We start from the raw sequence: 25,880 nt of genomic DNA on the forward strand, positions 1-25,880 counted from the left end.
CTACACCCATTTGTGTGGAAAAGTTACCCATCAGGCACCTATTACATATCCCCCCTCACCAATGTCCTCTGGTTCTAGATTCCTATACTCTGGGCAAGAGATCCTGTGCATTTACCTGATCTATTCCTCTCATGATTTTGTACACCTCTAAAAGATCACCCCTCATTCTCACGCGCTCCCAAGGAAAAGAGTCTTATAGCTTGCCCGACCTCTCTCTATAGTTCAGACCCTCGAGTCCTGGCAATCTCCCCTCTCGCCTGAAAGGGGAGATCTGATTGCTACACACAGCATTTTGTTTTTGGAGCCGGTTATTGAATCTGTTTGCCCCCCTCCCCCCCTCCCCTTACAGGGCCACACTGTATAAAGATGGATTACAGCAACTCATCGCGTGGTGTATTCCCTGCATTACGACCGCTCTGCCTGCGCTAGCGCTCAATCGCAGTTGAAGTTAGGGGTGGACTCGCAGCGTGTGCAGTAGAGAGAGAGAGAGAGAGAGATAGAGACAGACACTCTGCCTGCACCCAACCCGCCCTGCCCTCCACTCCACTCCATCCCTGCTGTGTCCCGGGCAACCTCTCTCCTCTCTGCTCATGGCTAGCGAAGGGTTGGACAAGAGCGAGGAGACGGACCACATGATTGAGAAAGATGCGGCGAAAGATCGGGGCAGCGGGCTGGGGGACACCAAAGAGATCCGAGCCGTGCTCCTCTCCGGCTTCGGGGGGCTGAACAAGCTCAGGGTGGCCAGGAAGGCGATGCCCGAACCACTGGAAGGAGAGCTGAAGATCCGAGTCAAGGCCTGGTTAAGTAGCCGGTTCAGTCTAACCCGCAGCCACTGCGCTCCGTCCTGTGTGCGTGTGTCTGGTGTGTGTGTGTGTGTCTGGTGCGTTTATAATGTGTGCCCTGGACCGTTAGCATCTTTACATTGACACGGAGCATCACGGAGTACATTGATTGCCACACTGCACTTGTAGATAGCGAGCACTCTATACATTGACCATCACTACATAGTGACTGTATGTCTGTACTTGTACACTGAGGCATCTTATACATTGACATTAGGTCTGCACATTCACGCAGGGAACATCCAACCGTTGATTGTGTGTCTAAGATTATATTTAGGAACATCCTATATATTTACCACTAGTGTGTTCTTGCAGACAACATGTTCCCTGTACATTTACCAACTATCCATACTGACAGGCAACATCTTTCATATATACCATCTTATGCATTCTGTATCTCCAAATTAGACTTGCTTGTAGTTCATGTGGATTTATGTTCCACCAATCCTATACACTTGCAATATTTTTAGCTTTTTATATATTTGCTGTTGATAAACGCTGTACTTGTTTATATTCAGACATGTATCCATATCCAGTGTACTTGTATCCATTCATTGTCAATATATATCGCATCTGCTTACAGACATCTAGAATGTGATATGTTTTGTATGTATCCTGCTACATGTAAATTTACTTAACTGCTAACTTATGTACCTTATATATGTGTAATTGCTATACTGTTAAGTGAAGTAGTACGCTGTATACATAATGACTGTATATAAGAACAAAACATATACGTACTTATCTTAAATTACCGTTAAAACACAAGGCACATCCTATAACACCAGGATAAGCAAGAAAACTAAGCCCGATGCTAAGTGGTATCTAAACTGTTGTCGTCGTAATTATACTTTTAATTGTAAAATGTGATGGGCTGCAGAATGCTCATTTATATAAGCATAAATAACCAAGCTTAAACCCCTGTTAATATTAATGACTCATTTGCTTTAATTGTATATCAGTCATTATGCTTTATCAATTCTCCTGCAGCATTTCCCCCCCCCCCTCCCGTGTTTATTTTCTGTAAACTGCGCCCTTGTTAACTAATGGAGTGATCATTTCAGATCCCAAATCAATGCACTGTCCTGTATTAAACCCTGCCGAAGATTCATTTGCAACCCCTCTGGTCCGGATAAATTACCAAGGAATTATCGTTGGCCCTGAGGGAAGCTTGTTTCCTTATCAGGGTTCGGAGGAAGGAAATTAGACAGGAAATTGTTTGTGTTGATACACTTGGTGGTGTTACAGGGTTAAATTGTTTTAAGAAATGTTTCTGACATGCAAGATTTGAGCTTTTATTTTAAACGTTGCCAGTTAATTTAATTGAAATCTGCCCGCAGTTGGGGTTTTTTTTAAGCTTAGGCTTTTTTAAGCTTTAAGCTGCTGAAATTGTTTCAGAATCAATAATGGAATAAAGGGGGAGGAGAGTAATGGAATCATATAGCGTATAAACAGGCCCTTTGGCCTAACTTGCCCATTGTCCCTGCCTAAACTACCTCCTCTGGCAGCTCATTCCATACATCCACCACTCATTGTGTGAAAAAGTTACTCTCAGATTCCTATTAAATCTTTCCCACCTCAACTTAAACCTATGTCCTCTGGTTCTCAATTTCTCCTCGTCTGGGGAAGAGACTCTGTGCATCTATGCGATCTATTCCGCTCATGATTTTGTACACATCTATAAGATCAGCCCTCATCCTCCTGTCCTCCAAGGAATATAGTCCTAGCCTGCTCAACCTCTCCCTATAGCTCAGTGGAGAGAACAGTGTTTGCATGTTAAGAGAAACACAAGTTGAAGTGACAGGTGCCTGTGCTATATTGCTCCCAGTGTGAAAGCAGGCTATGGTCCGGGGGGGTTTAAAGGAAAAAATGTGTGTGGCTTGCAGAGTGTATGTGCTGCATGGGCACGTGTGTATCTGTGTCTGTATGGGTCTAGTTATTTGTTGTATGTATGTGTAAATGTGTTCCCTTTATACTCCAGACAGGGATTGGCGCAGCGGTTGAGTTGCTGCCTTACAGCTCCAGAGACCCGGGTTTGATCCTCACTATGGGTGCTGTCTGTATGGAGTTTGTATGTTTTTCCTGTGACCAAAGATAGACACAAAAAGCTGGAGTAACTCTGCGGGATAGGTAGCATCTCTGGAGAGAAGGAATGCGTGATGTTTCGGGTTGAAACCCTTCGTCAGATTTCAGGTTTCCTGTGACCACTTGCATTTCCCACGGGTGTTCCAGTTTCCTCCTACACTCCAAAGAAGTACAGATTTGCAGGTTAATTTAACTTTGGTGTAAATTGTTCCTAGTGTGTAAGCTCGTGCTTGATATGGGGAACACTGGTCAGCAAGGACTTGGTGGGCTAAAGGGTCTATTTCTGCACTGTATGTCTAAACTAAACTAAACTAAAAATCAAGGTGACAGTGTGGTGCCTTACTGAGGGAGAGCTACACTGTCCGAGGGGCCTTCAGCGATTACACCGTGCTATACTAGTACTGTACTACCACACACAAGGGGCATTTTTTTACCAAAACCAATTAGTCTACAAACCTGTCTATCTTTGGAGTGTGGTAGGAAATCAGAGCACTTAGAGAAAACCCACACAGTCACAGGGGGAATGTACAAACTCCGTACAGACAGTACCCATTGTCAGCCTTGCACCTTGATCTCTGGCACTGTAACGCAGCAACCGAGCCTGCTCTTCTAATGGGATACAAAATATTCCACAGCATTATTTTGCAAATGAGGATTCTGTAAAATCTCCTTTATCCTGATCAGTATTTATCTTCCAATGGTGTTTCTGCTATTGAATGTATGATTCAACTGGGGCCTTTACTGCTTATCCAGCTGAAATAAAGATGCATAGTCATTCTTTGGAGTGAGTGAAATCCTCCCAGTGTCTTGGCCAATATTTATTCTCCGACCAAAACCAAGTCATACAATTGGATGTTTTGCTGCATGTGGGTGCTTGCTATACATGGACAGATTGTAAATTAAATGAGGAATGACTGGTGAAGTGGACTTTGTAACCACAAAAATGATGAGCGTTTCAAGGCAATGGGCCTGTACTCGCTGGAGTTTTGACAGATGAGGGGGAATCTTATTGAATAGTGAAAGGGCTGGGTAGAGTGATTGTGGAGAGAATGTTTCCACTAGTGGCAGAGCCGAGGACCAGAAGACATAGCCTCAGAATAAAAGGACATACCTTCAGAAAGAAGGGGAGGAATTTCTTTAGTTAGAGGGTGGTGAATCTATGGAATTCTTTACCGCAGACGGCTCTGGATGGCAAGCCAGTGGATATTTATAAGTAAGTAAGTAAGTTTTATTTATATAGCACGTTTGAAGTCAACTCGCATTGACACCAAAGTGCTTTACATAAAATAGATAATAAGTTTCCATACAAACCAGAGAAAAAGGTTAAAAATAAGGCAGAGGTTGACAGATTCTTGATTAGTATTGGGTATCAGGGGTTATGAGGAGAAGGCAGGAGAATGGGGTTGAGAGGGAAAGATAGATCAGCCATGGTTGAATGGCCGAGTAAACCTGAGGGACCGAATGACATTATGAACTTATGAACCACCAAGTCAAGAGATGAAAAGGTGTGGATGAGGGTCTCGGTAACATTGGGACTTAGTTTCACTAAACTAGACCTGTTAATCGGGGGATTTTTGGATTGGTAATTGGGTAAAAGATGAGAGCCACGGAATGTTCCAACATTTAACATGTCCTTTGACCCATTAATTCTGGCTAATGTTTTATTCTCGCCCAATTCCCCAGTTCCTCACCCTTTATTTAACATTCACCTCCTGTACAAAACCATCTAATTCATTCCAAATGTAATTTATTGCTGCCCCTTTAGAAGCAGATTGCAGCAGGGAATTGCACATTTTAACCATTCACCGTGCAGTTTTCAATCTCCCTTTAATTCTTTTTGTAATTATCCTAAATCTGTGTCATCTGTGAAACATTTTCCTGAGCCAGTCAAATCAATTTAGTGCTCTTTACCCAGTCCTAACCTTTCATACGTCTGGACATCTCTATTGAGTTTTTGCTCGCTGTTCTTAACACTGAAGTGCAAAATAATCTTTATTTCTAACAGAAACACGGTGGCACATTTATTAAATCCAAGGTGTACCTTTTTTTTTAATACCCCTTGCTGCAATGAATTAGCCCAAGGGCAAGGAAGGAGAAGACCATCACTGATCTTGGGATGGATTTAATCATTTGCCACACTGTTTTGTTTTCCCATTTTTCTGATATATATTTTTTCTCTTTAAAGCAAAAAACACTATTAGATTTAAAATCGCACTGCAATCAGTTTGACAAATGGTTGTTTGAAGATAACAAGTAATGGACTCCTCTGTTAGCTTCTGAGTTAATGCAAGGTTTTAGCCAGTCACAGCTGTAATAATGAGGCTGCACTATTCATGTCTCAAACGTGTGTTAGACTGGCTGCAGTTATAATACTGTAAAATCTTCAAGAGCAGAATGGGAACAAGAGTCCATTCAGCCCTTTGAGGCTATTCAAGCATTCATAGAAACATAGAAATTAGGTGCAGGAGTAGGCCATTCGGCCCTTCGAGCCTGCACCGCCATTCAATATGATCATGGTTGATCATCCAACTCAGTATCCCGTACCTGCCTTCTCTCCATACCCTCTGATCCCCTGAGCCACAAGGGCCACATCTAACTCCCTCTTAAATATAGCCAATGAACTGTCCTCGACTACCCTCTGTGGCAGAGAGTTACAGAGATTCACCACTCTCTGTGTGAAAAAAGTTCCTCTCATCTCGGTTTTAAAGGATTTCCCCCTTATCCTTAAGCTGTGACCCCTTGTCCTGGACTTCCCCAACATCGGGAGCAATCTTCCTGCATCTAGCCTGTCCAACCCCTTAAGAATTTTGTAAGTTTCTATAAGATCCCCTCTCAATCCTCCTAAATTCTAGAGAGTATAAACCAAGTCTATCCAGTCTTTCTTCATAAGACAGTCCTGACATCCCAGGAATCAGTCTGGTGAACCTTCTCTGCACTCCCACTATGGCAATAATGTCCTTCCTCAGATTTGGAGACCAAAACTGTACGCAATACTCCAGGTGTGGTCTCACAAAGACAATGTACAACTACAGTAGAACCTCCCTGCTCCTATACTCAAATCCTTTTGCTATGAAAGCTAACATACCATTCGCTTTCTTCACTGCCTGCTGCACCTGCATGCCTACTTTCAATGGCTGGTGTACCATGACACCCAGGTCTCGCTGCATCTCCCTTTTTCCTAGTCGGCCACCATTTAGATAATAGTCTGCTTTCTTGTTTTTGCCACCAAAATGGATAACCTCACATTTATCCACATTATACTGCATCTGCCAAACATTTGCCCACTCACCCAGCCTATCCAAGTCACCTTGCAGTCTCCTAGCATCCTCCTCACAGCTAACACTGACCCCCAGCTTAGTGTCATCCGCAAACTTGGAGATATTGCCTTCAATTCCCTCATCCAGATCATTAATATATATTGTAAATAGCTGGGGTCCCAGCACTGAGCCTTGCCGTACCCCACTAGTCACTGGCTGCCATTGTGAAAAGGACCCGTTTACTCCTACTCTTTGCTTCCTGTTTGCCAGCCAGTTCTCTATCCACATCAATACTGAACCCCCAATGCCGTGTACTTTATGTTTGTATACTAATCTCTTATGTGGGACCTTGTCGAAAGCCTTCTGGAAGTCCAGATACACCACATCCACTGGTTCTCCCCTATCCACGCTACTAGTTACATCCTCGAAAAATTCTATAAGATTCGTCAGACATGATTTACCTTTCGTAAATCCATGCTGACTTTGTCCAATGATTTCACCACTTTCCAAATGTGCTGCTATCCCATCTTTAATAACTGACTCTAGCAGTTTCCCCACTACCGATGTTAGACTAACTGGTCTGTAATTCCCCGTTTTCTCTCTCCCTCCCTTCTTAAAAAGTGGGGTTACGTTTGCTACCCGCCAATCTTCAGGAACTACTCCAGAATCTAAAGAGTTTTGAAAGATTATTACTAATGCATCCACTATTTCTGGAGCTACCTCCTTAAGTACTCTGGGATGCAGCCTATCTGGCCCTGGGGATTTATCGGCCTTTAATCCATTCAATTTACCTAACACCACTTCCCGGCTAACCTGGATTTCACTCAATTCCTCCAACTCCTTTGACCCGCGGTCCCCTGCTATTTCCGGCAAATTATTTATGTCTTCCTTAATGAAGGCAGAACCAAAGTAGTTATTCAATTGGTCCGCCATATCCTTGTTCCCCATGATCAACTCACCTGTTTCTGACTGCAAGGGACCTACATTTGTTTTAACTAATCTCTTTCTTTTCACATATCTATAAAAACTTTTGCAGTCAGTTTTTATGTTCCCTGCCAGTTTTCTTTCATAATCAATTTTTCCTTTCCTAATTAAGCCCTTTGTCCTCCTCTGCTGGTCTCTGAATTTCTCCCAGTCCTCCGGTATGCTGCTTTTTCTGGCTAATTTGTACGCATCATCCTTCGCTTTGATACTATCCCTGATTTCCCTTGTTATCCACGGATGTGCTACCTTCCCTGATTTATCTTATTCAAGGCTATTTTAACAGCCTTGGTGGATAAGGCATTATTTTGTTTTTAGTTTTAGCGATACAGTGTGGGAAACAGGCCCTTCGTTCCACCAAGACCGCGCCGACCAGCGATCTCCCGTTCACTGATTCTATCCTACACCCTTGGGACAATTTACAGAAACCAATTAAACTACAAAACTGCACATCTTTGGAATGTGGGAGGAAACTGGAGCACCCGTAGAAAACCCACATGGTCACAGGGAGGATGTGCAAGCTCCATACAGACAGCACCTGTAGTTAGGATCGAACCTGGGTCTCAGGCGCTGTAAGGCAGCAACTCTACCGCTGCGCCATCCTGAGATTTATCTGTAAAAGGGAAATTGACAGTTGACAATGAAGGATCTCGATCCAAAAGGTCAACTATCCATTTCCTTCTGCAGATGCTGCATGATTGGATGAGTTTGTTCAAAATCTCTCTTTTTGCTCTAGATTCCAGCACCTGCAGTTTCTTGTGCATTTAACTGTAGCATAAAGTTTCCATATTTCACTACTGATTGAATGTTAAAGTTTAGGCTTATTATTGTAACATGTACCGAAACACAGTGAAAAGTTTTGTTTGACATGCTAACCGATCAGATCTGATAATATTATACATTAAAATAATCACTTCAAACTCGAGTATGATGGATATAGTGAATGGGGGAAATACATAAGGCAGAATATAGTTTGCAGCATTGTAGTGTGTTAGTTCCATAGACAAACTACAATGTCTGTAATGGGGTAGAGGTGAATTAGACAGCACCATTGCTTATGGAAGGACCATTCAGAAGCCTGATAACAGGGGGAAAGAAGCTGTTCCTGAGTCTGGTGGTGCATAGTTTCAAGCTTCTATGCCTTTTGATAGATGCGAGCGGAGAGAGGAAGGAATGATCAGGGTGGGGCAAGTCTTTGGTTATTTTGGGTGCTTTCCCGAGGCAGCGTGAAGTGTAGATGGAGCCAATGGTGGGGATGTGGTTTGTATGATGGACTGGGTTACATCTACAACCCTCTGCAATTTCTTGCTGTCTTGGGCAGAGCTGTTCTCAAACCAAGCTGTGATGCTTTCTATGATGCATTTGTAATTTTGCCTGTTCTAATTTTGGAATTTATTTAATAATCCCAGTGTAGCAGGAGAAGGATCGGGACAGTTATCTCCTCCAGGTTTGCCCTGTCATTCAACCATAGCTCTTGTAAAGCCAAGCACTATTCTGTATTTGTCAGCACAGTTAACCAGCAAAAATTAATCTGGAAACAAACAAACTACTTTGAGAGCTCAGTTAGTTGAGCAACCAGCGCCAAGTAGAGGCCAAGGGATGGTCAATGTTTCAAGTCGAGACCCTGCAGCAGGGCTGTGTTTGTGGAGGGTAATGGTTAATGGCCAGGGTGGCGGGACTGTCATATGCTGAGAGAATGGAGCGGCTGGGCTTGTATAATCTGGAATTTAGAAGGATGAGAGGGATTCTTATTGCAACATATAAGATTATTAAGGGTTTGGACACGCTAGAGGCAGGAAACATGTTCCCGATGTTGGGAAGGGGCCACAGTTTAAGAATAAGGGGTAAGCCATTTAGAACTGAGATGAAGAAAAACTTTTTCACCCAGATGGTTGTGAATCTGTGGAATTTTCTGCCTCAGAAGGCAGTGGAGGCCAATTCTCTGGATGCTTTCAAGGGAGTTGGATAAAACTCTTAAAGATAGAGGAGTTAAGGGATATGGGGAGAAGGCAGGAACTGATCGTGGATGATCAGCCATGATCACAGTGAATGGCGGTGTTGGCTCGAAAGGCTGAATGACCTACTCCTGCACCTCTTGTCTATTGTCTAACATGAAGGGGTGAGAGGGAGGATTCAATAAGGAGTTATTAGGTGATAGATGGAACTATGAGTAGTATAGAGGATAAGAGTCAGATTAGAGATACTGCACAGAATCAGGCCCTTCGACCCACTAATTTGGTGCCAACCATCTATTACCTTAAACTCAAAATCCTCTAACTTATCCTGTCGGCCACAGCTGGATCATGCTTCCTGTTCCTAAACCAAACCTATTTCCATTTAGGAACCTATTTAGATCTATTCCCATTTGTGCTTGCCTTCCATCACCTCTGCAACCCTCCCCTATCTCAACATGTTGACTTGAGTGAAGCATATTGTGTCAATGTAAGTTTACTCCCATCACGGATGTCTGTAGAAAGGAAATGCTGGTTTATACCGAAGATAGACACAAAGTGCTGGAGCAACTTAGCAGGTCAGACAACATCTCTGGAGAAATCTTTGGGTGACATTTTGGGTCGGAACCATTCTTCAGACTAAAAGTAGAGGGGAGGGAACCAGAGGTAGGAAAAGACCAGAACAGAGCAGGGCCGGCCAGATGACCAGATATATGGTCTTCCAAAATTTTCATTGAACAAGGGACCTACACAGTAAACATCAGCCAACCTTTTTACCAGCCCATTGGCCCTAATATATATATTACTATATACCATACTTCCACAGTTCAATTCTTTCATTAGGATCAGGTAAAACTCCAGGTGTTAACATTCTGTTTTTGATAATTTAAATCTTTTTAACAAGAATTAAGCAAGATTGATTTAATGGGAAAATGAGCACGTTGAGAATCAAGAAGCAATAACCATTAATGATTCACATAACCTTTCAAATTAGATTTTTTACATTGCTATCCTTCCAACATTTTAATTGTACATCAACTATCACCTAATCTATTTACGAGGAATTGCAACCAGTTTTGGAGGGTCTAATATTGTAAACCGTTGTCCTTTTGGTAATAATGCCAATTAGCAACATAGACTTAGAGATCGTTTCACTAAACACTTATGCTCGGTCCACCTTGGTCCACGCCAAACACTTTAACTCCCCTTCCCATTCCGATTCCTAACATTTCTGTCCAGGGTCCTCACTGTCAGAGTGAGGCCACATGCAAATTAGAGGAATAGTACCTAGGGCGGCTTACAACCCAGTGGTATGAACATTGATTTTTCTATTTTCAGGTAACTCTTGCATTCCCTATCCCCCCCCCCCCCCCCCCCCCCCCCCCCCCCCCCCCCCCCCCCTCTCTTTCACCGCTATAGTTGTTTTACTAGTTCCACTGTTCTCATCCTTGTGAGCAGAATTTCACATTATATATACTTAGGGCGGTGCAGTGGTACAGCTAAAGAGTTGTTGTCTCTCAGTACCAGTAACCTGGGTTCAATCCTATACCTCCAGTGGTGGAGGTCCGCAGGAACTGGAGGACAGAGATGTGTGGTGCATCCGTCACCGTCCCTGTTGGAAACCAGCGCCACTGCGTCACTAATGTTTTCAACTATGATGAATGAACTAGATAAACGCGTGGTTGATGATCATAGCACAGGAACTGGCTCTTTGGTCCACAATGTGCTGAACATGATGCTCAATTAAACTACTATCATCTGTTCACACATGATCCATATCCCTCCATTCCCTGCATATTCATATTCACTTTTAAAAGCCTCTCAAACACCATTAAAAGTTTAGTTAGGAAATACAATGTGGAAACACACCCATTGGCTGGCCCACAAAGTCTGTGCTGACCAACGATCACCCCTACACTAGTTCAATCCTATTCAATAGGAATAATATGCATAAGCCAATTAACCTACAAACTTGTACTTTAGACTTTATAGATACAGAATGGAAACAGAGTCCCGAGTCCTGCCGATGATCAACCACCTCATACATCTGCACTATCCTACACACACATGGGACAATTATTTACAGACGCCAATTAACCTACAAATCTCTACATCCTTGGAATGTGGGAGGAAACCATAGTAAGTCGGTCACAGTGAGAATGCGCAAACTCCGTACAGACAGCATCAGTAGTCAGGATGCAACCCGGGTCTCTGGCTCTGTAAGGCAGCAACTCTACTGCTGTGCCACCACCGAGTTACTCCAGCACTTTGTGTTTATCTTCGATTAAAAAACAGCATCTGCAGTTCCTTCCTACACATCAAACAGACAGCAACTCACATTTATTTCCTTCAGTACTGTTCATGCACTTTATTATTTATGAGGTAGTATATTTATACCGCAGTATTACCTCAGAGAGAATAGTGATTATGTCCAACCAAATTATGTGGCAGCGGGTCTATCACAGTGAAATTGCGAGGAGATTAATATTAGAGTCAGCGATATTATTTTGTAGGTTTAATATACTTGAACCAAATGCCCATGTCTTGTTATGAAGCAAGGGATTGACAGTTCTGTTTAAGCGAGAGGCATTTGCTTCCAGCTAGTTAGTCACTGGCGGCTGTTCATACTGGGGCTCCTGACAATTCCCTGCCAATCTCAAAAGAATGGCTTGTGCTGGTGTAGGTCACACCTCCACCTGACTTTCATTTACCTCGTTGAGCACAGTGGCCCAGCAGGTTTCACGACATCAGAGAGTCGGGTTTGATCCTGACCGCGGGTGCTAACTGTATGGAGTTTGCACCTTCTTCCTGTGACCGCGTGAGTTTTCTACGGGTGCTCCGGTTGCATAGAAACATAGAAAGTAGGTGCAGGAGTATGCCAGTCGGCCAGTCGGCCCTTCCAGCCAGCACCGCCATTCAATATGATCATGGCTTATCATCCAGGATCAGTACACTATTCCTGCTTTTTCCCCATATCCCTTGATTCCATTAGCCCTAAGAGCTATATCTAACTCTCTCTTGAATACGTCCAATGAATTGGCCCCCACTGCATTCTGTGGCAGAGAATTCCACAGATTCACAACTCACTGGGTGAAAATCAGACTCGCACCCTCCAAAGACGTTCAGGTTTGTAGGTTAATTGGTTTCTGTAAAGTGTCCCTAATGTGTAGGATAGAGTGTAGGATAGAGTGTAGGATAGTGCATTGAAGGTAGAACAGGGGTTATGGGGAGAAGGCAGGAGAATGGGATTAGAAAGGGTAGATAGATCAGCCATGATTGAATGTCGCAGTAGACGACGGGCCGAATGGCTTAATTCTGCTCTTATCACTTATGGCTTATGACCTTATAGAAACAAAGAAACATAGAAATTAGGTGCAGGAGTAGGCCATTCGGCCCTTCGAGCCTGCACCGCCATTCAATATGATCATGGCTGATCACCCAACTCAGTATCCCGTACCTGCCTTCTCTCCATACCCTCTGATCCCCTTAGCCACAAGGGCCGCATCTAACTCCCTCTTAAATATAGCCAATGAACTGGCCTCGACTACCCTCTGCGGCAGAGTTCCAGAGATTCACCACTCTGTGTGAAAAAATGTTCTTCTCATCTTGGTTTTAAAGGATTTCCCCCTTATCCTTAAGCTGTGACCCCTTGTCCTGGACTTCCCTAACATCGGGAACAATCTTCCTGCATCTAGCCTGTCCAACCCCTTAAGAATTTTGTAAGTTTCTATAAGATCCCCTCTCAATCTCCTAAATTCTAGAGAGTATAAACCAAGTCTATCCAGTCTTTCTTCATAAGACAGTCCTGACATCCCAGGAATCAGTCTGAACCTTCTCTGCACTCCCTCTATGGCAATAATGTCCTTCCTCAGATTTGGAGATCAAAACTGTACGCAATACTCCAGGTGTGGTCTCACCAAGACCCTGTACAACTGCAGTAGAACCTCCCTGCTCCTATACTCAAATCCTTTTGCTATGAAAGCTAACATACCATTCGCTTTCTTCACTGCCTGCTGCACCTGCATGCCTACTTTCAATGACTGGTGTACCATGACACCCAGGTCTCGCTGCATCTCCCCTTTTCCTAGTCCGCCACCATTGAGATAATAGTCTGCTTTCCTGTTTTTGCCACCAAAATGGATAACCTCACATTTATCCACATTATACTGCATCTGCCAAACATTTGCCCACTCACCCAGCCTATCCAAGTCACCTTGCAGTCTCCTAGCGTCCTCCTCACAGCTAACACTGCCCCCCAGCTTAGTGTCATCCGGAAACTTGGAGATGTTGCCTTCAATTCCCTCATCCAGATCATTAATATATATTGTAAATAGCTGGGGTCCCAGCACTGAGCCTTGCGGTACCCCACTAGTCACTGCCTGCCATTGTGAAAAGGACCCGTTTTACCTCCTACTGTTTGCCAGCCAGTTCTCTATCCCACATCAATACTGAACCCCCAATGCCATGTGCTTTAAGTTTGTATACTAATCTCTTATGTGGGACCTTGTCGAAAGCCTTCTGGATGTCCAAATATACCACATCCACTGGTTCTCCCCTATCCACACTACTAGTTACATCCTCGAAAAATTCTATAAGATTCGTCAGACATGATTTACCCTTCATAAATCCATGCTGACTTTGTCCAATGATTTCACCACTTTCCAAATGTGCTGCTATCCCATCTTTAATAACTGACTCTAGCAGTTTCCCCACTACCGATGTTAGACTAACTGGTCTGTAATTCCCCGTTTTCTCTCTCCCTCCCTTCTTAAAAAGTGGGGTTACGTTTGCTACCCGCCAATCTTCAGGAACTACTCCAGAATCTAAAGAGTTTTGAAAGATTATTACTAATGCATCCACTATTTCTAGAGCTACTTCCTTAAGTACTCTGGGATGCAGCCTATCTGGCCCTGGGGATTTATCGGCCTTTAATCCATTCAATTTACCCAACACCACTTTCCGGCTAACCTGGATTTCACTAAATTCCTCCAACTCCTTTGACCCGCGGGTCCCCTGCTATTTCCGGCAAATTATTTATGTCTTCCTTAGTGAAGACGGAACCAAAGTAGTTATTCAATTGGTCCGTCATATCCTTGTTCCCCATGATCAACACACCTGTTTCTGACTGCAAGGGACCTACATTTGTTTTAACTAATCTCTTTCTTTTCACATATCTATAAAAACTTTTGCAGTCAGTTTTATGTTCCCTGATAGTTTTCTTTCATAATCTATTTTTCCTTTCCTAATTAAGCCCTTTGTCCTCCTCTGCTGGTCTCTGAATTTCTCCCAGTCCTCCGGTATGCTGCTTTTTCTGGCTAATTTGTACGCATCATCCTTCACTTTGATACTATCCCTGATTTCCCTTGTTATCCACGGATGTACTACCTTCCCTGATTTATTCTTTTGCCAAACTGGGATGAACAATTTTTGTAGTTCATCCATGCAGTCTTTAAATGTCTTCCATTGCATATCCACCGTCAACCCTTTTAGAAATAATTGCCAGTCAATCTTGGCCAATCTTATAACTATTGTATTGGTTGACATGGAGTCGTTAGGCCAAAGGGCCTGTTTCCATGCTGTATCACTAAACTAAGTTCTCCCTGATATCATTCATGAACAATATGTCTCTAATCCTAAGCTTTAGGCACCGTTGTAGTTTTTGTCACCAAAGAAAATTCTTCATCCAACCCATTGATCAAACTTTAATATAATTTATTCAAGGAAATTGTGCCTATTCTATTAAAGGTTCCTGCATAATTTAAAATGGACAAATTGAGTTCAAATTGATATGTGGATGTGGATGGGAGTGTTAGGATCATTCTAGTGAATCCATGGTAGCTTCTCCCCAGAATATGCATCCTTCCCAAATTGGTTTAGTTCTACACAGTCATAAAGTTTAATTTATTATTGTCATGTGTACCAAGTTGGAGTGAAAAGCTTTTTGTAGCGTGACATCCAGTCAGTGTAAAGAGTATACATGATTCTAATCACAGTATACAGATGCAGGATAAAGGGAACAACATTTAGTGCAAGAAAAAATCCAGTAAAGTCTGATTAAAGACAGTTTGAGGGTCTCTAATATAGGAGGTCAGAACCATTCCCCCCCCCATTGGTGATAGGATGGTTCAGTTGCCTGATAACAAATGGGAAGAAACTGTCCCTGCATCTAGAGGTCTGAAAAATGGTCTCGACCCGAAACGTCACGCATTCCATCTTTCCAGAGATGCTGCCTGTCCCGTGGAGTTACTCCAGCATTTTGTGTCTATCTTCGTTATGTATTTTCACACTTCTGTGCCTATTGCCTAATGGGAGAGGGGAGAAGAGAGAGTGACAGAGGTGATATTCATCCTTGATTATGCTGGTAGCCTTGCCGAGGCAGCATGAAGTGTAGATGGAGTCAATGGAAGGGAGGTTGGTTTGCATGATGGTCTGGGCTAATTCCACAACTCTGCTATTTCTAACGGTCCTGAATGGAGCTGTTCCCAAACCATGCTGTGATGCATCCCGATAAGATGCTCTCTACGGTGCATCTGCAGAAATTGAAGAGAGTTGTTTAGCAACTCTTAAGTTAATTCTGTTTGTATTCAGTCATTTTGAGGTAAAGGCCAATTTTCCTTTTAACTTGTTTTTTTGTATCTACTCATTAGTTTTCTGGGATTTTTCAACTTGATTCTTTTCATTCTCTGTGCATAAACCATCCCAGCCTTCAGACAGCACTCTCATCCAGCTTTCCATTTGAACTCCATCTGTCTTATTTTCACCAATTACCCTTTGTCAATGTCCCTCTGCTACTTCCAATTTCTTTCTGCGTTATTTTCTCTGCCAGTTAACTTGGTATCGTCATCAGATTTGGATCAATCCTTGACTTTTCCTGCATCCAGTTCCTTCACGGCCAAAATTCAGATTTCAAAGGTCGCTGCCACTCTAAATTGCCAATTTCTCTCTTTCCAGTGGCCTGAATTTCATCGACTTGATGGTTCGCCAAGGCAACATAGACAATCCACCAAAGACACCTCTGGTTCCTGGATTCGAATGCTCTGGCATTGTGGAGGGTTTGGGAGACGGCGCAAAAGGCTTTGAGGTTAGTTTAGTGTGGTGTGGAAACAGGCCCCTCGGCCCACCGAGTCCGTGTCGACCAGCGATCCCTTTACACTAGCATTATCCTACACACTAGGGACAATTTACTATTTTACTAAAGTCAATTAACCTACCAACCTGTAAATCTTTGGAGTGTGGGAAGAAACCGGAGCACCCGGAGCAAACCCCTGTGGTCATAGGGAAATCGTACAAACTCCGTACAGACAACACCCGTAGTCAGGATAGAACCCAGGTGGAGGCAGCAACACTACTGCTGCACCACCAGAATCGGCAGTATTTCAGTTAGTCTGTAGGTTACCTTTTGTTAAAGCTTTAAGAAGCTTTCCTAAATTCCCAAATCATCTCCTTTCTCGACAGAAAAATATTTAACCAATATTCATCATTCCGTTTCTTTAATCCTTCCCCCCCATTGACTCCACCAAAACCTCCCTCTTTCTCCTTCCACACCCATCTCCCCATTAGTTTTCTTTAGTTTTACTTTAGCCCATAGATATAGACCCACTGAGTCCACACTGACCAGTGATCATCCTGTTCACTGGTTCTAACCTGTGCACTAGAGCCAATTTACAGAAGCCGATTAACTTACAAACCTCCATGTCTTTGGAATTTGTGAGGAAGCCAAATCACCCAGAGAAAACCTACGCAGTCACAAGAGAATGTACAAACTCCGTACCCACAGATCCCATAGTCAAGATGGAACCCGGGTCTCTGGTGCTGTAAGGCAGCAACTCTCCGATGCACCACTGTGCTGCCCTTAGATGAGATGGCTTGTCTCACTGACTCTTCACCAGAACCTTCTTTACTCATTTCACTTATCTTTGGCCCTTATGATCCTCCCTTTTGTCCTTCCAGCTTCTGAGCCCCACTCTGCCCCTTCATCTAACTTGTCCTCCACTGTTTCGTCCACTCGGTCCCACCTTCTCCCTTCAGAACACAGAACATAGAACATAGAACATGCAAAACATAGAACATAGAACAACCAAAATCACCCATATACTAGTTCCATCCTACACTCTAGGGGCAATTTACAAAACCAATTAACCTACAAACTTGCACATCTGTGGAGTGTGGGAGGAAACCGGAGTACCCGAGGAAAACCCACACAATCACAGGGAGAATGTGCAAGCTCTGTACAGACAACACCCATAATCAGAATCGAGCCTGGGTCCAAGTCACTGTAAGGCAGTAACTCTACCGCTGCGCCACTGTAGGAATTAAGAGATGTGGCCAGGCTTATGGTTATAGTTTAGCTTGGTTTATCGTCACGTGTACCGAGGTACAGTGCCAAGCCTTTGTTGCGTGCTATATTGGCGGGTAATGCAGGGTCTTGTGTCACTGCCATCTCTGCTGATTGTTGATTCTTTTCCCGGTTTCAGATCGGAGACCGGGTGATGGCTTTCGTGAATTATAACGCCTGGGGAGAGGTGGTCTGCACTCCGGTGGAGTTTGTCTACGCGATGCCGGACGACATGGGGTTTGCGGAAGCTGCAGCTTTCCCCATGAACTTTGTAACCGCCTACATGATGCTGTTCGAGGTGGCGAATCTTCGGCAAGGAATGTCCGTGCTGGTGCACTCTGCTGGTGGAGGAGTGGTAATAATCTTCCGGCATTGCCATTTTGTTTGTGTCTTGTGCAAGACCCTTAACAGTGTTTATGTGCAGAGAGATCTTGGGCTCCAAGCCCATGGCTCCTTGAAAGTGTCAACAGGTGCAGAGAGAGAGGCAAAGAAGCCAGATGGAGTTTAATCCGAGCAAGTATGAGGTATTGTACTTTGCAAAGTCAAATGGAAGGAGAAAATAATGGCATCTCCCTTCACAGCATTGATGTACAGGAGGATCTTGGACCCTAGGTCCATGGCTCGCTGAAAGTGTCAGCACAAGTAGATAGAGTGGCAAAGACATCAGGTGCAGTTTATTCTGAGCAAGTGTGCGGTGATGTACTTCGGGAAGTCAAAGGTAATGGAAGATATACAATTAATGGCATCCCTCTTAACAGCATTGATATACAAGGGGATCTTGGGCTCCAAGTCCATGGCTCCCTGAATGTGTCAGCACATGTAGAGTGGTAAAGAAAGCAGATGGAATTTAATCCAAGCAAGTGTGAGGTGATATACTTTAGGAAGTCAAATGTAAGGGGGTAAATGTACAATTAATGGCATCCCCTCAACAGCATTCATGTATAGGGGGATCTTCAGGGCAAATCCAGGGTTCCCTGGAAGCGACAACAGATGTTGACAGAGTGGTAAACAATGCAGATGGTGTACTTTCCTTCATTGGATGGGGCACTGTGTCAGGAAACATAGAAACATAGAAACATAGAAAATAGGTGCAGGAGTAGGCCATTCGGCCCTTCAAGCCTGCACCGCCATTCAATATGATCATGGCTGATCATCCAACTCAGTATCCTGTACCTGCCTTCTCTCCATACCCCCTGATCCCTTTAGCCACAAGAGCCACATCTAACTCCCTCTTAAATATAGCCAATGAACTGGCCTCAATTACCTTCTGTGGCAGAGAATTCCAGAGATTCACCACTCTCTGTGGGAAAAATGTTTTTCTCAAAAAGTTGTGATGCCATTCATAAAGTCTTTGCTTATGCTACATTTGGAGTAATGCAGTAATGGGAGTATGACAGAGCCCAGCAAGTGTGTGGTGGAAATGCAGGTTTAGACTCCCTACTACTGGAAGGTTGTGGAGGCTTTGGAGAGGGTGCAGAAGAGATTTACTAGAATGCTGAATGTCTGAAGAAGGGTTTCAACCCGAAACGTCACCCATTCCTTCTCTCCAGAGATGCTGCTAGTCCCGCTGAGTTACTCCAGCAGTTTGTATCTACCTTAGATTTAAAGCACCTGCAGTTCTTTCCTTCACACTTACCAGAATGCACCTTGAGTTAGGGGTATTAGCTATAATGAGAGGTTGGATACACATGGAGACACAAGATTGAAACATTCCATTTTATTTTTCTTTAAAAACAGGTTTAGACCAATGTCAGATAATTCCTTTCCAACAAAGTGACTAAAAGATGGAGAATGAACTGCAGATGCTGATTTACAAAAAAGACACAAAGTGCTGGAGTGACTCAGAGGCTCAGGCAACATCACTAGAGAACATGGATAGGTGAGGTTTCAGGTCGGGACCTTTCTTTGGACTGATTGTAGTCAGGAACTGAAAGCTGGAACAGAGAGGTGGGAGTATGACAGAGCCCAGCAAGTGTGTGGTGGAAAAAGTGAGAGTGTTTTTGTTTGACAGATGGGTGGACAAAGGCCAGAACACAAACATTTATGAACAGGGATTTACCTTTGATTTATAGAGTCATACAGTGTAGAAACAGGTCCTTCGGCCCAACTTGCTTACACCAACCAACATGCCCCATCTAAGTTGGGCCAACCTGCCTGCATTTGGCCCATATCCCTCTAAACCTGTCCTATCTATGTACCGGTCTAATTGTTTCAATTCAATTCAATTCAATTTCAATTCAAGAAATTTATTGCCATGTCAACAAGTTGATAGGAATGTGTCTTGGTTCGCTCTCAGACAGATACACTGCAGTACAATATAACCACCACATACACCACAATAAATAATACAGACAATACCGTACGATGGACAATATATACAGGAAGGACAGTACCCAGCAGCGTCATATTAAGCGTAAGTGCAAGTGCAAAAGAAAGTGCAAAGTGATTAGTGCAAATTCAAATATCTGATGGCTTGGAGGTTTCTTAAATGTTGCTATGGTCCCTGCCACAATGTCCTCCTCTGGCAACTCATTCCACACACCCAACACCCTTTGTATGAAAAAGTTACCCCTCGGGTTTCTATTAAATCTTTTCTCTTTCACCTAAAACCTAGGTCCTTTTGTTCTCAATTTCCCTACTCTGGGCAAGAAACTTTGTGTCTACCCTATCTAATCCTCTCATGATGTTATACAACTCTATAAGATCACCCCTCATCATCCAAGGAATAGAGTCCTGGCCTGCTCAACCTCTCCCTATAGCTTCGACCCTCGAGTTCTGGCCTCGAGTCCTGGCAGAATCCTCTTACTGTATATATTCTCTGTGCCCTTTCAAACAAAATCTATCTTTCCATTTTTGATCACTGTCTGCTTTGTCCGAGGTAACTAACTCAGTTGAACCCAATCTATTTCTCTTGGCTCCTGTTCCTATTATATCCTGCACTATTCTATGTTCCCTGAAAGTACAGGGCCAATTACAACTTGCTTCTGTTTGCATCTGAAGAACGGTCCCGACCCAAAATGTCACCTAATCGTGTTCTCCACATATGCAGCCTGACTCGCTGAGTTACTCCAACACTTTTTGTGTCTTTGTTTGCCATCAGACATCTACAGTTCCTTATTTCTGCAGATTACAAAGCATTGTATGTTGCAGCTTTCATGCAATACCTTGTTGCAATGAAACACCACGAGGATATTTCATTCTTCAGTCTACGCAGGATAAAAGGTTTGAGTTTTAACTCGCTGTACTTTCATTACTGGGCCCAGGGTTCAAATTGGAACAGACTAATGGGCTACCTTGATTCTTCCACTGCTAGTTTTGAAGCTCTGATCTGAATTGAGGATGGGATGTTATTAGTTCTGGGCTGCTGCCATCTACTAGTAATAAATTGACAGATGCATGCTGGAAGGATAAATGATAAAAGGAATAGAAATCTCATACAAAATCATCAGAGTCTCCTACTGACATGTGAAAAAAGCCTTATTCTGTGTCTGACGTTGCCCATCCATCAGTATATATTAAGCTGCCATTGTCATAGTCATACAGTGGGGAAACAAGCCCTCCAACCAATAGATTTTTGTTTTGAACACAGGCATTTATCTTTGATTTATGTTTCCATTTTTGATCACAGCTTGGGCTCTGCGTTGTCCGATTTAACTAACTCAGTTGGACCCCATCTGGGGCATTGGGAAGGAAGCAAATTTGATCTGTTTTGATCTGATTGTAACCCCAGTTTCTTTCTTTCCTATCCTAACCATACCAATTCCTGTAGTTGACGAGAGATTGCTCACCGAAATGCCCTTACAACCCACTTATTGTCAATAACGCCAATCCTATTGAGTAACACCAACACTCTGAGGATGAATAACAATTTATTTTTAAGAAAATCCATGACCAAGTAAATCAGCTTTGCCTCCTTTTAGCTTGGGGTTGACTCATTTACTGGGGGATTGAGCTAGGGGTAAATACAATACTTACTGCCCGCTGACTGTTTGAGAGAACTCCGTACATGGTTTGGTGATGTGCTGATACTGACTTTCTTTTACATCCATCATTGCAAAGTTTAGGATTAAGGCCAGAAGGAGATGATGACTCCTCAGCCTCATTCATGGTACATACAGGATCAAAATCCACTTAAACAATTTTTGCCAAGCTACTTGCTTGAGGGAAGACCCAAACCGCATAGCTCAACCCACAAAAACGATACTTAGAGCATTGGGGTGGCACAGTGGTGTAGCGGTAGATTTGCTGCCTTACAGCGAAGGAGACCCAGGTTCGATCCTGACTATTGGTTGTGTCTGTACAGAGTTTGTACGCTCTTCCTGTGACCGTGTGGGTTTTATCCGGGTGCACTGGTTTACTTCCAAACTTCAAAGAAGTGCAGGTTTGTAGGTTTATTGGCTTTGGTAAAATTGTAAATTGTCCCTGGTGTATAGGATGGTGCCAGTGGACGGGTGATCACTGGTCGGCATGGACTTGGTGGGCAGAAGGGTCTGTTTCCGCGCTGTATCTCTAAAGTCTAAAGATCTGCGCATGGCTGGGAACTCTTCCCCAATTCCACCTCCGCTTGTACTACAGCTATTGGGATGATCCTCTGATTACTCATTCTCATTTCTTCCAAAAATCCTAAAAGTGAATTGTTCTAAAAGTGAATCATCAAACCTGGATAGATAAAGCTTTGCTCGGTAACAAGTTTGAAGGAATCTATTTAAGTTTAGTTTTACTTTTTTAGATTTAGAGATGCCGAGTCCACGCCGACCAGCGATCACCCCTGTACACTAACATTTTTACTGAAGCCAATTAACCTACAAACTTGCAGATCTTTGGATTGTGGGAGGAAATCGGTGGGCCGAAGTGCCTGTTTTCATGCTGTATCTCTAAATTCTAAAGTCTAAAACAGTGAATAAAATTACAGCACAAAACATTCTGCAAAATCATCCTCGTGTCTGTCGGATTGAACTTGTGTGAACGGGTGATCATTGGTCAGAGAGTACTCATTGAGCCGAAAGGCCTGTTTCCATGCTGCATCTCTAAATCTAAAAATGTTAAACTAAACTTAAATAGATTCCTTCAAACTTGTTACCAAGCAAAGCTTTATCTATCCAGGTTTGATGATTCACTTTTAGAACAATTCACTTTTAGGATTTTTGGAAGGAATGAGAATGAGTAAGAGTCCAGGGAAAATGTGTAAACTCCATACAGATAGTCAGGATCGAACATGGGTATCTGCCGCTGTAAGGCAGCAGCTCTACCGCTGCGCCACTATGCCCCCCCCAAGTTGGGGGATCATTTTTGCCAAGCTGCTTGTTTGAAGGAAGACCCAAACCACTAAGTTCATTATCATGAACTCATCTCACAGGAGGCAGAGGTGTTTTATCTTGTCACTTCTTAAAAGTAAATTATTATTCATTCTCAGAGTGCAGGTGTTACTGAACTTTAGCTGTAAAGTAGTTCAGGAAGATCATTAATTGCTCACCAGATGTGGCTAGGATTTAATGCCCATCACTAGTTTCACATTTGAAGGTGGTTCTTGAATCCATGGAGTGACCCCAGGTCATGACAGGCATCCTACCCTGAGAACTGTTCACAACCTGAACTGTTCATAACTAAAAATTTAACAAATGCAGTGTGTGGTTAAGGTTTAGATTTATTATTGTCACGTGTACTGAGGTACAGTGTTTTGCATGCTATCCAATCAGATCAAATAATACTATACATAAATATAATCAAGTCAAACTCAAGTACAATAACTAGAGCAAAAGGGAAGATAAAGAGTGCAGAATGTAGTTCTCTGCATTGTAGTGCATCAGGTCCATAGACCAAGAACAACGTCCATAATTGGGTAGAGGTGAATCGGGCAGTACCCTGGCTTATGGAAGGACCATTCAGAAGCCTGATAACAGTGGGTAAGAAAATGTTCCAAAGTCTGGTGGTGAGCACTTTCAATTTATGTATCTTCTGCCGGATGGGATAGGCACATGAATGTGCAGGGAATGGAGGGATATGGAGCATGTGAAGCGATTAGGTTAAGTATTGGGTATCATGTTCGGCACAGACATTGTGGGCTGAAGGATCTGTTCTTATGCTGCACTTCCCTATGATCTATGTCTGTTTCCCTGCTCTATGATTGAAAGTTTGTGCATAAATGTGGAACTTTATTTTTTAAAGGCAGGAGGATGGGGTTAGGAGGGAGAGATAGATCAGGCATGATTGAATTGCCGAGTAGACTTGATGGGCCGAATGGCCTAAATCTACTATCATGTGATTTTGTGATTGCGTCTGCTACACATGGAGATGAATGAAGCAAGAATGACTGTGTCCGATCAGTAAGGCTCGCTGATGTGTATTCTTGCTGCCAGGTTCTCTGAATTATAATAGATGCAATATTATTGCATTTGCCCAGTGTCTCATTACTCTGGATAATATGAGATAATTGCGAGCAGCCCTTGTAAATTACTTCAAAATTCTGCTCTTGCTTTTGGAAATGGAAACAAGTCAAAATCACTTTGTGGAGACGTTTCTTTTGTGTGCATTGACTTTGGAATGAGCAAGGGCAAATTCTGTGAGATTCTCTCTGTCTCCCATCAATAACTAGGCATCGAATGAAGATGTTACCTTATGGTAACTAGCAGTCTTTTCATCATTCAATGGTTCAATGGTACTTTATTGTCATGTCTACCTAGGTAGAGTGACATTTCTTGTTTGCATATAGTTCAATAAAAATATTTCTATACATGACACACTCATACTCAAGTACAAGAGGCTAAGAATAATAAATTACATGGAGGCAGTTTAGTTTAATGTCACGTTTACTGAGGTACAATGAAAAGCTTTTGCTGCGTGCTAACCTGTCAGCAGAATGATTATACTTGATTACAATCGAGCCATCCATAGTGTACAGATACTCTAGATAAAGGGAATAACATTTAATGTAAGGTAAAGTCCGATTTAAAGATAATAATAATAATAAATTTTATTTATGGGCGCCTTTCAAGAGTCTCAAGGACACCTTACAAAAATTTAGCAAGTAGAGGAAAAACATGTAAGGGGAATTAAATAAATAGTAGAGACATGACTAGTACACAAATTAAAAACAGAATTCAATTCAAAACACAATATGAGGCAATTCAAGCACAGATGAAAAGGGAGGGGGACGTGGGGCTAAGGATAGGCAGAGGTGAAGAGATGGGTCTTGAGGCGGGACTGGAAGATGGTGAGGGACACAGAATTGCGGATCAGTTGGGGTAGGGAGTTCCAGAGCTTGGGAGCTGCCCTGGAGAAGGCTCTGTCCCCAAAACTGCAGAGGTTGGACTTGTGGATGGAGAGGAGACCGGCTGATGTGGATCTGAGGGACCGTGAGGGCTGGTAGGGGGAGAGGTGGTCAGTGAGGTATGGGGGGGGGGGGAGCAGATGGTGGCGGAATTTGTAAGGACCAGGGTTTTGTAGGTGATCCGGTGGGAGATGGAAAGCCAGTGAAGTTGTTTGAGGACTGGAGTGATGTGATGCCAGGATTTGGTGTGGGTGATGAGTCGGGCGGCTGCGTTCTGGACCAGTTGGAGTCGGTTTATGTAGGTGGAGCTGATGCCAAGGAGAAGTGGTCCCCAATGTGGTAGATAGTAGCTCAGGACTGCTCTGTCTGAGAGGATATTAAGAGCAGCATAATTAGAGTATGAAATGCTGCTGTTGGAGTCGATGTTTAAAAGATTATTATAGAGGCAGTAAATATTCAATTATCTTTACCTCCCCCGTCATTCCCTCTTCTCCCCACTCTCGTCGGGCAGAGGATAAATAAGGTTGAAAGCACGTACCACCAGCTTCTTCCCCTCCGTTATCAGGTCCTTCCATAAGTTAGGGTACAGTCCTGATTTTTGTTTTTCCAGCCTACCTCACTGTGGACATTGGACTCTTTCTCTGGAACTGTTACGCTACAATGTTGAGAAACTATATTCTGTAGAAACAAGGAATTGCAGATGCCTGCTTACAAAGAAAGACACAAAATGCTGGAGTAACCGCGGGTCGGTCAGCATCTCTAGAGAGGATGGATAGGTGACATGTGTAGGAAGGAACTGAAGATGCCAGTTTATACCAAAGATAGATGCAAAAAGCTGGAGTAACTCAGTGGGTCAGATAGCATCTCTGGAGATAAGGAATAGGTGAAGTTTGGGTCGAGACCTTTCTTCAGACTTTCTTCAGGGAAAGGGAAATGAGAGATGTAGATGGCGATGTAGAGAGATATAGAATAAATGACTGAAAGATAGGTGACATTTTTGATCAGGACCCTTCTTCAGACTGATTCTGCTCTCTGGTATATTTATCTTCATTCTACCTGTGTACTTGTGTGTGGCTAGATTGTATTCATGTATGGTATTTATAAGATTTGATATAATCGTATGCAAGCAAAAGCTTTTTAGCGTACCGCTGTACACGTGAC

General features: G+C 43.2%; 1 protein-coding gene across 1 annotated transcript in view; it reads left to right on the forward strand.

The window, feature by feature from the left end:
- Window positions 1-431: 431 nt before the first annotated feature.
- Window positions 432-25,880, forward strand: part of vat1l (vesicle amine transport 1-like) — an 80,467-nt gene continuing 55,018 nt past the window's right edge. Inside the window, exons 1-3 of the mRNA XM_055648839.1 lie at window positions 432-799; window positions 16,069-16,198; window positions 17,592-17,807. Coding sequence (XP_055504814.1) covers window positions 591-799; window positions 16,069-16,198; window positions 17,592-17,807 — 555 coding nt within the window. The 5' untranslated portion in view covers window positions 432-590. The remainder of the gene's footprint in view (window positions 800-16,068; window positions 16,199-17,591; window positions 17,808-25,880) is intronic.

The sequence above is a fragment of the Leucoraja erinacea genome, chromosome 17, assembly GCF_028641065.1.
Source record: "Leucoraja erinacea ecotype New England chromosome 17, Leri_hhj_1, whole genome shotgun sequence".
NCBI classification, from domain to species: Eukaryota; Metazoa; Chordata; class Chondrichthyes; order Rajiformes; family Rajidae; genus Leucoraja; species Leucoraja erinaceus.